The sequence below is a fragment of the Nycticebus coucang genome, chromosome 8 (genome assembly GCF_027406575.1).
Source record: "Nycticebus coucang isolate mNycCou1 chromosome 8, mNycCou1.pri, whole genome shotgun sequence".
NCBI classification, from domain to species: Eukaryota; Metazoa; Chordata; class Mammalia; order Primates; family Lorisidae; genus Nycticebus; species Nycticebus coucang.
Genome location: NC_069787.1, coordinates 69,416,774 through 69,429,838, shown reverse-complemented (window position 1 = coordinate 69,429,838; position 13,065 = coordinate 69,416,774). Strand labels below are relative to the sequence as shown.

Sequence of the window (13,065 nt, the reverse complement as noted above, 5' to 3'; positions counted from 1 at the left end):
CTGTGAGCCAGTAGGAAGAAATCCATATTTTATCCCAGTTGTATTGGTTGGTGGGAGGCCCCAGCCAAGAACTTGTATTCCTAGCCACTAGTAAACAGCACATGCAAGTCCCTTGGGTCATTAAAATGTCCCTTGCCAATTTCTTTTACAATAGTCTAATCTTGCCTTTAAAAAAAAAAAAAATGACAATTGGATAAATAGCATTTTAGCATTTCTTTCAGAGCAGAAATATCCCAAATACCCTTATTTAATTTGTAATAACATGGAAAAATACAACAAACCCTGGCATGTGGTCCTGGCTTTATTCACATGTCTTTTCCCATGCAAAATAACTCCAAAATGGAGACGAGGAATTTCCCATAAATTACAAGTATAAATTGTTCCTCATGGAATCTCATGAGAGTTTTCTAAGTAATTGTTACCTCCACAAATTAAGCAGATGGCACTGAGAAGGCCTGTTTCTGTATCATCCATTTCCAAAGGCAGGAGCTGGTTGGCAAAGGTGAATACAAGGTCAGTCAGAGGACCAAAACCAGCATTGTGCATCTGAGTTCGATTTAGGGTAAGGCCATCTGAAAAAGTCATGGTGTCTTGTTCTGGGGTATATCTGGTGCAAATTCTAAGAATCTGAAAGAAAAAAAGAAACAGTAACACTGATGAATGATGTAAGCTAGCCTGTTCTGAGCGCTTCTTTACCAGGCAGATGTAAGCAGGAAATAACACGAAGATTTCCAAGGAGCTGTTGCATCACGGGGGATGCTCTCTCCTCCTTTTGGATGTTGAATGTCTTCTCTACTCTTCCATTAAAAGACAACCAGAATCAAAACAGAAGGCCTAAAGTTATTTATGGAATATTAAACAAGATGAGAAATTTTGAGAAATCTTTTTGTTAAAAGTAATTAATTGTTTGATTCAAATAAACATTTACTGAGTACCTACTTATGTCCCAGGCACTGTGCCAGGTGCTGGGATAATAAGATGAATAATAGTCTACTCTTGTTTAAGAGCTTACAGTCTTAATAAATGACTATCTATCATTTATTAAATGCCTAACGTATATCAACTACTGTGCATAGCCTGTACTCAGTCTTTCAAACTATTTGGTAAAGTGAATATTCTATATACGGACTTAAGGCTCTGAGAGGTTAAGCAATGTTCCCAAAGTCACACAGTTAACATGTAACTGAATCTGACTCAAACCCAAGTGAAGCTGTCTTTTCCAAGATGCTTCTGATCACGCAAGACAGCTATAATACAAGGCAGAAGAATGGAACCAGCAAGCTTCTAGGGAGTTCAGAAGAATGAAAACTCAGATACAGCCAGAAAGAAATCAGCTGCATGGAGAAGACATGGCATTTCAACCAAGCCCTGAAGTATAGGTGGGATTTCCATAAGGAAAAGCGTGCGGTGCTCTGCCATAATCTTCCAGTCCTACCTGATGTGCCCTGCTGGCCACCCTGTGGTGCCTGCTGCCAAGGAAACTCCTCCCTGGACTGCACTCTAGGCCTCACTCAGTGCATGGCAAACTAAAAAATGCCCTCAGCCCTGTCTCATGTCCCAGTGTCCTATTAATCCAACTTCCTAACAGAGTTAAGGGCTCTGTGCATTCTAGAGCACTTACCCACCAGAACTACTTTTCTGCATCAGTAAGGGGGAAGGGCCTCTGGTGACCAGGTTTCCATACTTGAATTTTCCTTCTGAAAAAAGGCTTAGAGCTGCTTGAAGCACAGAGAGAAGTTAATCCCACCTGGATAGAAGTGGATAACCCACCAGGTTGAGGAGGCTGAGTTTTTTCCAGATTCTGGTGCTCAGTTTGAGTGGGTATAGCCCCCATGAATGTTCACCGTATTGTTGACCTACAGGAGGACTGATGGGACCAGAAAGGTCTGTGTGCTTCTTGCACATGGCCATGTACAGAGGAGTGGATCTTTGAGGATGCCAGACCCTTACCTATGAGTCCTTTTGTAAAGCACCCACCCCCACCCTACCCATATTTTCACCAAGACTCCTAAAACAAGAAATCATGTCAAATCTTTCACCTTGTCAGGGCATTTCTGGAGGTCTGGGGCAAGGATACTTCCTACGGGAAAAGCCATCCTAATCTGACCAGTGGTGTGATCAGCAAGAGCCTGATATCCTTGAGATATTATCCAAGTTATTGCAATGGAAAGGTCACATGCTCCTTCGTCCTTGCTCTGGTTCTCTGACTCTCCAAGGAGACAGTGAGCGAGGATCCAGCCCTCCTCCTACATACAAAATTCCAGCATGAACGTGGAGGGAGGAAGTAGGACATCCCACAGCGTGAGGGTATGGGACCTTGGAAGGATGAATGATTAGAATGCTTCACCCCTAACACATAAAAATACCTAATGTTTTATTGATCACCTACTATATGCCAGGTCCTGTGGTAAACACTTGAATGTATTATTTCTCTTATTGACCCATGAGTTAAGTAGGACTATTACCCATATTACAGATGGGTAAATGAAACCGAATAGCCTACGTTAGGTCACAAAACTAGGGTCATGATTTGATTTATGCTGTTTCCAGAACCTGTGCCCTTAATTATTGCACCATAGCTACCTCACTCTTACTTCATGCCAATATCCCAACCTAGAAACCTCCTCTGTAAGCTTAGATGACCTCTGTTGACTTGGGTAACAGTCTTATTTGACCCTGGGCTTGGGTGCCTTTGCACAATACATAACTGGTGGAGTGTTCATGGTGGCCTACCTGGTATCAGGAGAGCAGAGCCTGTGTCCTGGAAATAAAACCTTTAGTTCCTATGTAGAGGGGCAGTTAAAATTTCTAAATCAGGACATGTTCTCAACTTTCTTAATGTTCTTAGTATATGATCAAGTAGCATAGGGAACTGGACAGCACTTGATCATGAATGTGAGTGAATATCAAAACTTACAATGATCTCTCTTCATGGGATGAGTTTTGGTTTCACCTCTCAGATATTTGCCCAGGGACCTGTCTGAGCTAGCCTCATCCTTTTCTCTGGGTCCCCAATTGGCTGACTTGTTTAATTTCATCTTTGTAGTAGGTGAAGTATAAAGAAATTCTCAACGGCAGAGCAACCAGAAAACCTGGAAGTCACTGGGCACTTTACCTCCCGTGAAAGCCCCAGGAGGTAAAGGGTGGTGCCCAAGGTCACACAAGCAATGGTGCCACAGCCTAGATCTCAGGTCTCCCAATCCCTTCCCTAATATTCCTTCAACTACCTAAAGAAATACTGCCTATAACAGGGGGGAGTTAACATATGATGATCAAAGTTAGTATGCTCAATCTTTATGTGCTCAAAATCCCCAGACACATTTATAGTCTGAAATCAAACAGGTACTAAACAAGTCTGCAGCTTTAACATGCTGCCAAGATGTGAATGCATGAGCTCTGTCCCCTGCAAGAATGAAAGGAACCAGGGATTTGTTGGAAAGGAACAGAACAGTATTTAGGCTTTTGTGAGTTGTCAGCAACTCACTTAGAAATCCACGTCCAGATTCTGTTTCGAAGGGTTTTCCTCCTAAAAAGTTGGAATATATTGGATTCTGATGAAGCATCTACAACTATGTCCTACTGCCTTTCTCTCTAGAAAGTTCAAAACCAAGTATAAGTGATACATCCAGAGAGAAATGCGTGTGGTCTCAGATGAAAGACTATTCAATGTCTTCTTTTATCTGGGGAGTTTCCATCCCTGGGCCCCGCCCCTGCCCCAAATAGGATGAGCCCAGTGTGCAGCAGGCAACTGCCCCTGCCCCCACACAGCTCTGGCCTGTCTCTGCAGAGAAACCAAGTGGTTTCATTTCATCACAAAGAAGTCATGCCAGTGGCAACCGCTAACTTATTCTCTAGGATTAAAACACTCTTTGTTTGAAAGGAGGGTATCTTATCTGGGGAAAGACCAGCATACAAGGCCCATGAGATGGGTAAAAATAGCCTGGGCAAGGCTGACTCGCCAAGGAGGACCCTGTAGGACCACACAAAGCTCCTGTTGATGGTCAAAGCTGATCTTCCTGAAGGCACAAAGTGCCCTGTCTTCACCAAAGACACTGTGCTTCTTTTTACTGCTCTCCATGAGAATATGTGTCCTGTGTGCCTCTCAAGAGCAGCCTGCCTGAGGCCTGGAGCCCTGGAAGGATCTGAGCATGTGAGACCTGGAGGCAGAGGCAAAGACTTGTCCACCAAGCTACCACCTTCTCTCCCTGGAGAGGGCCTCTTAACTGACCCCTTATTTCCACTCTTGCTTGGGTACTATTGGTCAATCTACGGCAACCACAGACCCTGTTCAAAACGTTCCTCACAGAAGACCTGGCCCTTGCTAAAACTCCTCCAATGGCATCCAGTCATTTTCAAATAAAATTCAGACTTCTTTCTGTGGGCCTCCAGGGCTTCTTCCCACCCTGCCAATCTCAGCTCCTCCTGTTGTCCCTTGCTCATTAACTTTTGGTCATACTGGTCTTTGTGACTCAAAGTGGCCCAAATGCCTTTGTTCTTCCCAATGCCTTTGATGCTTTCTCCCTGATCTTCATGTGGCTGACTCCTCATTCAGAGCTCAATGCAAATGGCACTTCCTCAGAAAGCCCAGCAAGCTTACTTGCTAAGACTCATCGCTTTATATCATCTTTTTAAAAAAATATGAAAAGATTGTTTTAAAATTGAGCAATAACATGATGATTTTAAAATATGCCCACAAATTCTTTGATGTTATTCCTTTAAGTAGTAGAGCTTACTTCCCCTCCCCTTGAATGTGTGCTGGCCTTAGTGATTAGCCTCAAACAAACAAGGATCCTGCAGAAGTAACATCTTTTTGCACTGAAGTGTGATACTCTTATGTCACAGAATTATGTGCAAATAATGTCAAGTACAAATAATGTCTGTTTTTTATTAGCTGGTAATCTATATCAATCTTTTATTAGAAAAATCATGAGTGTGCAATTCTGTAACATAACACTATCACACTCTATCACAAAGAGCATTACTTCTGCTGGACCCGGTAGAATATGCTGGAAGCCATGGAGTGTGACTTCTGGGACTAGTTTATAAAAGATATTGTGACCTCCTTGCTTGCTGTGTCTTGAATCTCTTGCTCTGGGGGAAGCTGGTTGACATGTCATAAAGACATTCAAGCTTCCCATAGCAAGAAACAGAGCTGGCCCATCAAGAATTAGCATTAACTTGCAAGGCAAATGTCATGAGCCACCCCAGAAGCAGACCTTTCAGCCCCAGTCAGTCCTTCAGATAACTGCAGCCCTGACTGGTGTCTTCCTGCTACTTCACCAAAGACACAGAGCCAGAATCACCCTGCTAAGTCAGTACCAGATTCCTGACCCACAGTGATTACGTGGGATAATAGCTCATTGTTTGAGGCTGCTCAATTTTGTGGTGATTTGTTACGTAGCAGTTAGCAACTAATACAGCATACATCCTTGCAGCTGTACATAGCTCTCCAGAGTTCAGCTTAATGCATTTTCCCTAACTATATACCTGTGTAGTCATCACCTAGATCAAGATATGCACACAAGGTAGCTGTAAAGTTCGTGTGCAATTTAAACTAGTGTGCATGTGAACTTTATGGCTACCCTACATTTCTAGCACCTAGAACAGGTGTCCTCAAACTGTTTAAACAGGGGGCCAATTCACTGTCTCTCAGACTGTTGGAGGGCCGGACTATAGTTTAAAAAAAAACAAAAAACTATGAACAAATTCCTATGCACACTGCACATATCTTATTTTGAAGTAAAAAACATAACATGAACAAATACAATCACACCGCCTCATGTGGCCCGCGGGCCACAGTTTGAGGACGCCTGACCTAGAGACTCTTTCGGCTCCTCCCAATCAAACCTCCTTCCCCACAGTAACCAATATTTTGACTCCTTTTCCTCTAGGATAATTTTGCCTATTAAAAAAAATTTGCCTATTCTTGAACTTTAGATCACGAGAATCATACAGTATATTCCCTTTGGTGTCTGGCTTTTATTCATTTGATATACTCGTGCGATACTGGCCCACATGAGTGCTCACAGCAGTGGTTTGTTATTCTTCAGTGCTGTGTGATATTCCAAATCATGAGCACTGCTCTTTACTGTTTCATCTTCCTCATAGCATTCATCACTCATGAGCTGCAAGAAGGAGCTTGCCCTCTTTCTTTCCTCACTCTTGGCTGTGCCTTTAGCATCTAGCACAGCATTCTCCACTCAGTAGGTGGTCAGTGAATCTTTGTTGAATAAACCAACTGGATTTTCTCATTAGACTGTCCCTCATCTGGCAAACCCCAGAGGAGGGCACCTAAATGATCGCTCAATTTAGGCAAAGGAGGAAGTATAAATTGCTTGGGCATCTTGGTCTCTCTCTGATTGTGTTTGGTAACTGGTGGGCAGATTCTGATCTGATTCGACTATCCACAAGTGCTTGTGGGAATGATACTAATGACATACAGAATGGCTATTACTAAAAGTGGGTGCTAAAAATGTGTTTACATGGACATAGGGGAATGATAGACAATGGACACTAGGAAGGGTGAAGGGGTGGGAGACAGGAGAATGGTAAGTTACTTTTTGGGTACAGTGTATGCTATTTGGGTGATAAACACCCTAAAATCCCTGACTTGACCCTACACAATGTATGCCTGTAACAAAATTGCTCATGTACCCCATACATTTGTACAAATAATAATAATAATGATGATGACAATAATAATAATAAAATGAAGCCACATACAAGGCACATAGTATCCCTGTAATGAACTCTTTGGGAAGAAAATGCTTTCCCAAATAGGACCTGGGGCCAGCCTTTCCTGAGAAGTAAATGCTTCTTGCTCAGAAGCAAGAACACCAGGTCACTGCCACTGCTGTCTAGACCAGCACTCTAGCAGCTATTGTTTTACAACGTCAAAAGAAACAGGTGGAAGTATTTTAATAATATATTTTTAACCTAAAAGAAACAAAATGTTTTGTTTCAATGTGTAATTGTTATTAAAAAAAATGAAGGAGATATTTGACTGTTTAAAATACTAAGTCTTTGAAATGCAGGATTGGTCTTGCAATAATACGGTGAGCTCTTTCAGACCACCCACATTTTAAGGTGACCCGTGGCTGCTGAACTGGCCAGCACAACTCTGGGTGCCATTTCTTAGCCACTTAGGACCAAACTGTTCACAGAGACAGTCTAGGTCTCTGCAATGCTGACGATGATGGCTTACTTAAAGGAATATTTTACTGTGTGCCGGGAATTAATCAATTTTCCCAACAACCTAACTGGCGAAGAGCTACTATTATGCCCATTTCACTGGTGAGGTAATTGGGACTCCAAAAGATTACTTAGCCTTCTTCCTAAGTCCATGCAGCTCCTAAGTGGCAGGGCTGGGATTTGAACCCATGGAGTCTGGCTGCAGAGTCTGCCCTCTTCTTCACAACACTGGCTGCCTCACCGTGACTCTCGATGACTGGTGGGGCCATTGCCCCACCCTCACAGGTGAGACAGGGATCTTGTCATGAGGGCACAGGTGGCCAGGGGCAGTGCTGAGGCCTGCAGTCAGGCTGTGGAGCTCCATGTGCAGAGCTGGCCCCCCTCCAGCCTGGGCTCTAGTCCCTATTTAGTCCTGGGAAGGAGGGAGGGGGGTACAGGTTCATGTGGGAATGGCATCTAGGGCTGCATAGCCACACAGCCTCAGGGCCTCAGGAGCCAAAGATCTTGTTCTGAAGTCACAGAGGCTGTCACTTTTGCGTCACCAGGAGAAAAGTGCTGCTGTAACTGGCATGGGAATATTTTCCTTGGGGAAAGTAAGGGCAGCAGGTGGCAGGAAGCCACATGCCCAGCAAAGGAAAGACCTCATGCTTGAAGCTTGCATAGACATGATGTTCAGAAAGCAGCACGTGTGCTGGAGTTTGAATTCTGACTTTGAATTCATTCGCTCACCCATCCATGCATCCATTCATTCACAAAGATGCACTGGATGCCTCTTCTGTACCTGGAACTTTGACACAGCAACCAGCTCTATCCTGGTTCCTGCCCTGACTGAGTGACAGTTTGGGGTGGAAGACAATGGGAAACATGCTTCTGATGACATGATGTCTTAAGTGACAGGAGAGAGACCAGCAGTGTGTAGGGGGAATGGAATGGCTGGTCAGGGAAGAATTCTGTGAAGAGATGGCATTTAGCTGAGGCCAGGAAGGAAGTGAGGGGAGGGTGGGGATGGTAGAGAAGGAGTGGAGCGTGCAAAGGCTCTGGGGCAGGGAGAGCCTGACTGCGGCTGGACGAAGTACCCAGAGGTAAGCAAGCTGGGAGAGCCTGCAGGCTGAGGCATGGCAGGTGGACAGACGCAGCAGCCCCACTTCCCCACTGAAAACTGAGAACGGCCAGTTCTGAGAAACATAAGCAACGGCTGCTGTGGGGCCTCTTGGCAGAAACAGGGCAGCCACCCTCACCTTCCTGAACATCACTCTGGCATCCCATCATCCGCCAAGGGGTCCGATAAGAAAACTCTTGTCTTTTGAATTATGAACCATTACCCTGTGCTGTGTTCTCATGTGGCTTAATTTCACTATATAAAATACTGCTACTGTGGCTCAAGGAGTAGAGTGCCAGCCCCATATACCGGAGGTGGCAGGTTCAAACCTGGTGGTGGGTTCAAACCCTGCCCCGTCCAAAAAACCGCAAAAAGAAAAAAAAAAATACTGCTGCTCACTGACTCCCCATCACACTCCTTAAATCCTGGCAAAGCAAGTCATCTTCTCATCAGAAAATGGCTCAGGTTTTTCCACTTTGCAAGGGGCAATTTTGCCCTCCTTTATTCAAAGGCCAACACCTCTCTCAAGGGACCCCTATAGCCCTTTGGCTTCCACTGTCTCATCTGCAAAATGGGAATAAAAATACCCCCTGAGGGTGTGGTGAGGCTTAACAATAATAACATGGAGGGGACTGAGGCCCACAGTGTGCCAAACACTGTCCCAAGCCCTATGTACCACCTCATTTCACTTTCTCCAGACCCACAAGAAAGCTCCTATTGTCACTATCATTTTAAATATGAGGAAACTGAAGTTAGAGAGGGGAAGTAACTTTCCCCAAGTCACACAGCTTATAAGCAGCAGAAACAGAGTTCGAACCCAGGCAAGCAGGCTTCAGAGCCCACACTCAACAGCTGGGGCAAGCGACAGGGAGCAGGATCAATGTGGAGCCATGTTTGGGTAGGGCTGGGGGAGACAAATCCTCTGGTGATAACAGGAGTGGGCTCAGGCCGGGTAGGAGAGCTCGACTCTAAATCCCAGCAGGGACTTTTTACAGGGACTCCCTCTTCTCTCCCATCATATGCCCTGGGCCTGGTACACAGTAAATGTTCAGTAAGTATGTGTGGGAACCATTACTTCAGCCAATATTTATTCAGTGCTATAGGACAAGACAGAGCAAACATTTAAATCAAAAGCCAGAACACGGCACACCTCTGCTCCAAGCCCAATGACTCTTTAGGTCACTGAGAATAAAACTGGCCCTGGCATCAGGCCCCACCTTCTCTCTGATCACAGCCCTGCAGCCCTTGCTCACTCCCTTCTGGGCCCACTCACCTCCCTGAGCTCCCGGCCGCCCCTGTCCTTGGGCCTGTGAACACTAGCACTATTATGCCGTTATGCACACTTCTCTCCCGTTAGTGTTTCCTGGATTTTAAAAAGTTTTTGAGACAGTCTTGCTCTGTAGCCCAAGCTAGAGTGTAGTGGTGTCATTATAGCTCATAACAACCTCAAACTCCTGGGCTGAAGCAAGGAGGTAGGATTATCTCAGTCTTTTGAGTAGCTGGGCTGGCACATGTCACTAAGACAGTCTAATTTTTCCCATATTTGGTAGAGACGGGGGTCTCACTCTTGCTCACACTGGTCTCTTGAACTCCTGACCTCAAGGCATCCTCTGGCCTTGGCCTCCCAGAGTGCTGGGATTGCAAGCGTGAGCCACTGTTGCCAAACCCTGGCTCTTGCTCTCTCTGTTCCTTCATTCAAATCTCTTCAAAGGCTGCCAGCATCCCTAGCTGAGCTATAGAAACCAGCCCTTGCCTGGCTCATTCACCTCTGCGCCTGACTCTGTTTCTGTTTTCTTTGTAGCACTTAAGACCCTGTCTAATCTGTTGTGTCTGCTTGTTCCCTGTCTCCCCCCAGGAGAGGGTCATCTCCATAAGGGCAGGAACTTTAGCCTGTTGGGTTCCTCGCTGCATCCTCAGCCAGACAAGTCCTACCATAAAGATGTAGGAAGGAAAGAGGAAAAGGAGGGGAAGAGGATGGGAGGGGAGAGGGAAGGAGGGAGTGAGGGAGCAGATGGAAACCAGAGCGTCCCATCCCCTTAAAAGCTTGTTTTCATGACTTTTAAGTTAAGAAAGACTTAATCCTACCTTCAGAGAGAAGAGGCAGGCAAGAGGGAGTAGAAGATAGAGATCAAAGAAGGAGGAAACAGGAGGACAGAGCCCGGCTGAGGGGACAACTCCTGGGGGCTCCCTGGCTTGCCTGACCACAACTTGCCTGATGTTATAGCTCTTGGGTAAGCAAAGGTAAGCAAAGGAAGATAAATTTACCTGCAGTAGTTATGAAGAGTTTGCCCATCTTAAAAACCACTTCATGGATACTTGGCCCCTGTGGGAAATCATGAAACGCAAAGCGAGGCCTCAAAATCAATCTCACTCCAACCTTGTGCAAGAAGCATCCACTCCAGGAGGGCCCTGCCAAGAAGGGCTGGGGCAGGAAATCCCCTGGAAGGTGACGTGGTGGCAGCAGGGCAGGACAGGTAAGGCCTTCCTTCTGCTTCTCTCTGTGTCCTTCGTGATTATAAATCAGCTCTTCCCCAGAGCACTGAGCACCGGCTGCACATACCACTGACGGCGCCAGCCCTGGCAGACATGCCTTTAGAAACACGAGGCCCCGTCTTTTTGGGGGACCACACATGACACAGCGAGATGCGTGGCTCTGAGTGGGTGGAACTCGGGGATGGGACCCTCAGTGCAGGCTTGATTTCCTCTGTAGGAGCCAAGGTTAATCTCAGCCCACGTCTGTCTGTCCATCTGTCCATCTGGTTTCTCTGTCTAACTCTATCCATACACCAATCGCTTAGATGAGAAGATTCTTCTAAACAGCTCAGCCAGTTGATATTCTCATCCAAAAGATGCTCTTTGAAGTTGTGCATTTTTCTGGACCTTGTGATTAATTGCCTTTGCTACAAATTCTTGGAAGTGAGCTCTTGTCTTGGGCCAAATAAGTATTCCTTCTGCTTCAGCTCATAGAGGGGAGGGCCCTGCCCTCCCCATACCAGGGCTTCTCCCTCCTCTGCCTGCTGCTTCCCCACCCAGAATCCTCACCCCTGTGGCCAGGAAGGCATGCCTGAAAGTTTCCTGACTCCTATCACAAGAGTTAATTGCCCACATCAACCTATCTTTGGCCTCGCTTTCTACATCATGAGGTGACCACCTACTACAAGCTAAGTGCTTAGAACCATTACCAAATTTAATCCCATTTAAGCAATTGCCTTATTTAATGTGTGACCGATTTGTATTTCTATTTTATGCATAGGTAAACTGAGGCTTGGAGAGGTTAAATAACTACACCAAAGTCACAGAAATTGGTTCCTATTCCACCCAAACCAGGGGCATCCAGGGACAAACTGAAGGAGAACGCAGGGTTCAGAATCAATGCGAGATGCAAGAAGATGGCTGCTGGAGGCAGGAGGGACATGAACCTGGTAGAGGTCGTACCCTGATCACCAAGCATGCGGCTTTGCAGAAGCAAGACACTTTCCTGGAGCATCCTAAAGCACATCTCTCGTTCCATATCTTCCTATAGGGCTGGGGTGGGGCAATCACAAACCGTCCCAGTCTGGCGGCTGGACAGCAGAAGGATTCAGAAACAAGCAGAGGGTCCAGGTCAGGGCCCGAGTCCTGGGAAGGCCCCAGGCCCTGCTGGGTGGCCACGGGATGCAGAGTCATAACCACATAGTGTCCCCTGCTGCAGGCTTGATTTGCTGTGTGTCACCTCACAGACTGCTCAGCCACGGTAGGCCTTTGAGGCACCTTTATGTAGGTGGTCAATTCCAGTCTCTGCTGATTTCTTGAGGGTGTTCTGAAGCTTAGGAGAAACTCACTGAGCATTACACTTTATACATTTGTCAGAAAAGCACTAAAAAGCCTAGACATTGTCATTGTCATTAATTATGGTGATAGCTTGGTGTTAATGTCACGCCCACCTTGCCTCTGTTTCTCTCTGAGGTCTGCTTGGCCTGGTTCTCTCCCCAGGGTCCTCACCTCTCTCACTCTGCTATCTCCTTCCCCAGGACTCCTGTTCATGCTTCTTATCCTCCTTTACATCCTCTGAGGTCACCGAGGTCACAAGGCCTGGGTTTGCAGTGTAGGCTCCAGCACCCCGCTGACCTGGGGGACTCACATGGCCACCCGCTGCTTATCTGTAAAGTGGGCTGAATTCCTGCCCCTCAGGCCCAGTGAGCTGTGTGAGGCTCAGACGAGCTGAGGTCAGCAAATTCCACAGAGTAAGGCTGCTCTGACGTTTCCGTTCTCCTGAATGGTCATAGATTCACCCAGATCCTCTGGGGTTATGAGCGGTAACAACACCAGATATGCTCTCAGCATCCCTGGCACGTATGGGTGACGGAGCAACCACTGCCACTCTTCCCCAGACCTACCTGGCAAACTGAAGAACACAAAAACATCCAAGTTTCTGTACAGCCACCCTGGCAGGTGGGGATGGAGTGGGATCGTGTATGTATGTTTTTGACTGTAGCCATTGTGTTTGCTTTGTAGACTGGTTTATACCCAAAGATATAATAACAAGAAACATTTATGCCTTTAAAGCACTTCAAAGGCTAATTTTACTTTCTCTATTTTCTGTTGCACCCCTGGGACCCTGTCTTCCCTCCCACTTCCTCCATGGGCCTGTTTGCACACATGTCCCCCCAGCAGGACACATCCCTGATGCCTCTGATGGGAGTGGATCTACATCTAAGGAAACAGGCCCAGCCAGAACAGGTTACCCCATCCCTGAAGCCCCTGCTGGGGAAAAAGAGAATGTTCAGCCAGCAGAG

General features: G+C 46.2%; 1 protein-coding gene across 2 annotated transcripts in view; it reads right to left on the bottom strand.

Moving 5' to 3' along the window:
* The window catches only part of RARB (retinoic acid receptor beta), a 426,501-nt gene that overhangs the window by 4,125 nt on the left and 409,311 nt on the right, over window positions 1-13,065 (bottom strand). For both annotated transcript variants that reach the window (XM_053600780.1, XM_053600781.1), the window contains exon 6: window positions 423-627. In XM_053600780.1, the coding sequence (XP_053456755.1) occupies window positions 423-627 (205 nt within the window). The remainder of the gene's footprint in view (window positions 1-422; window positions 628-13,065) is intronic.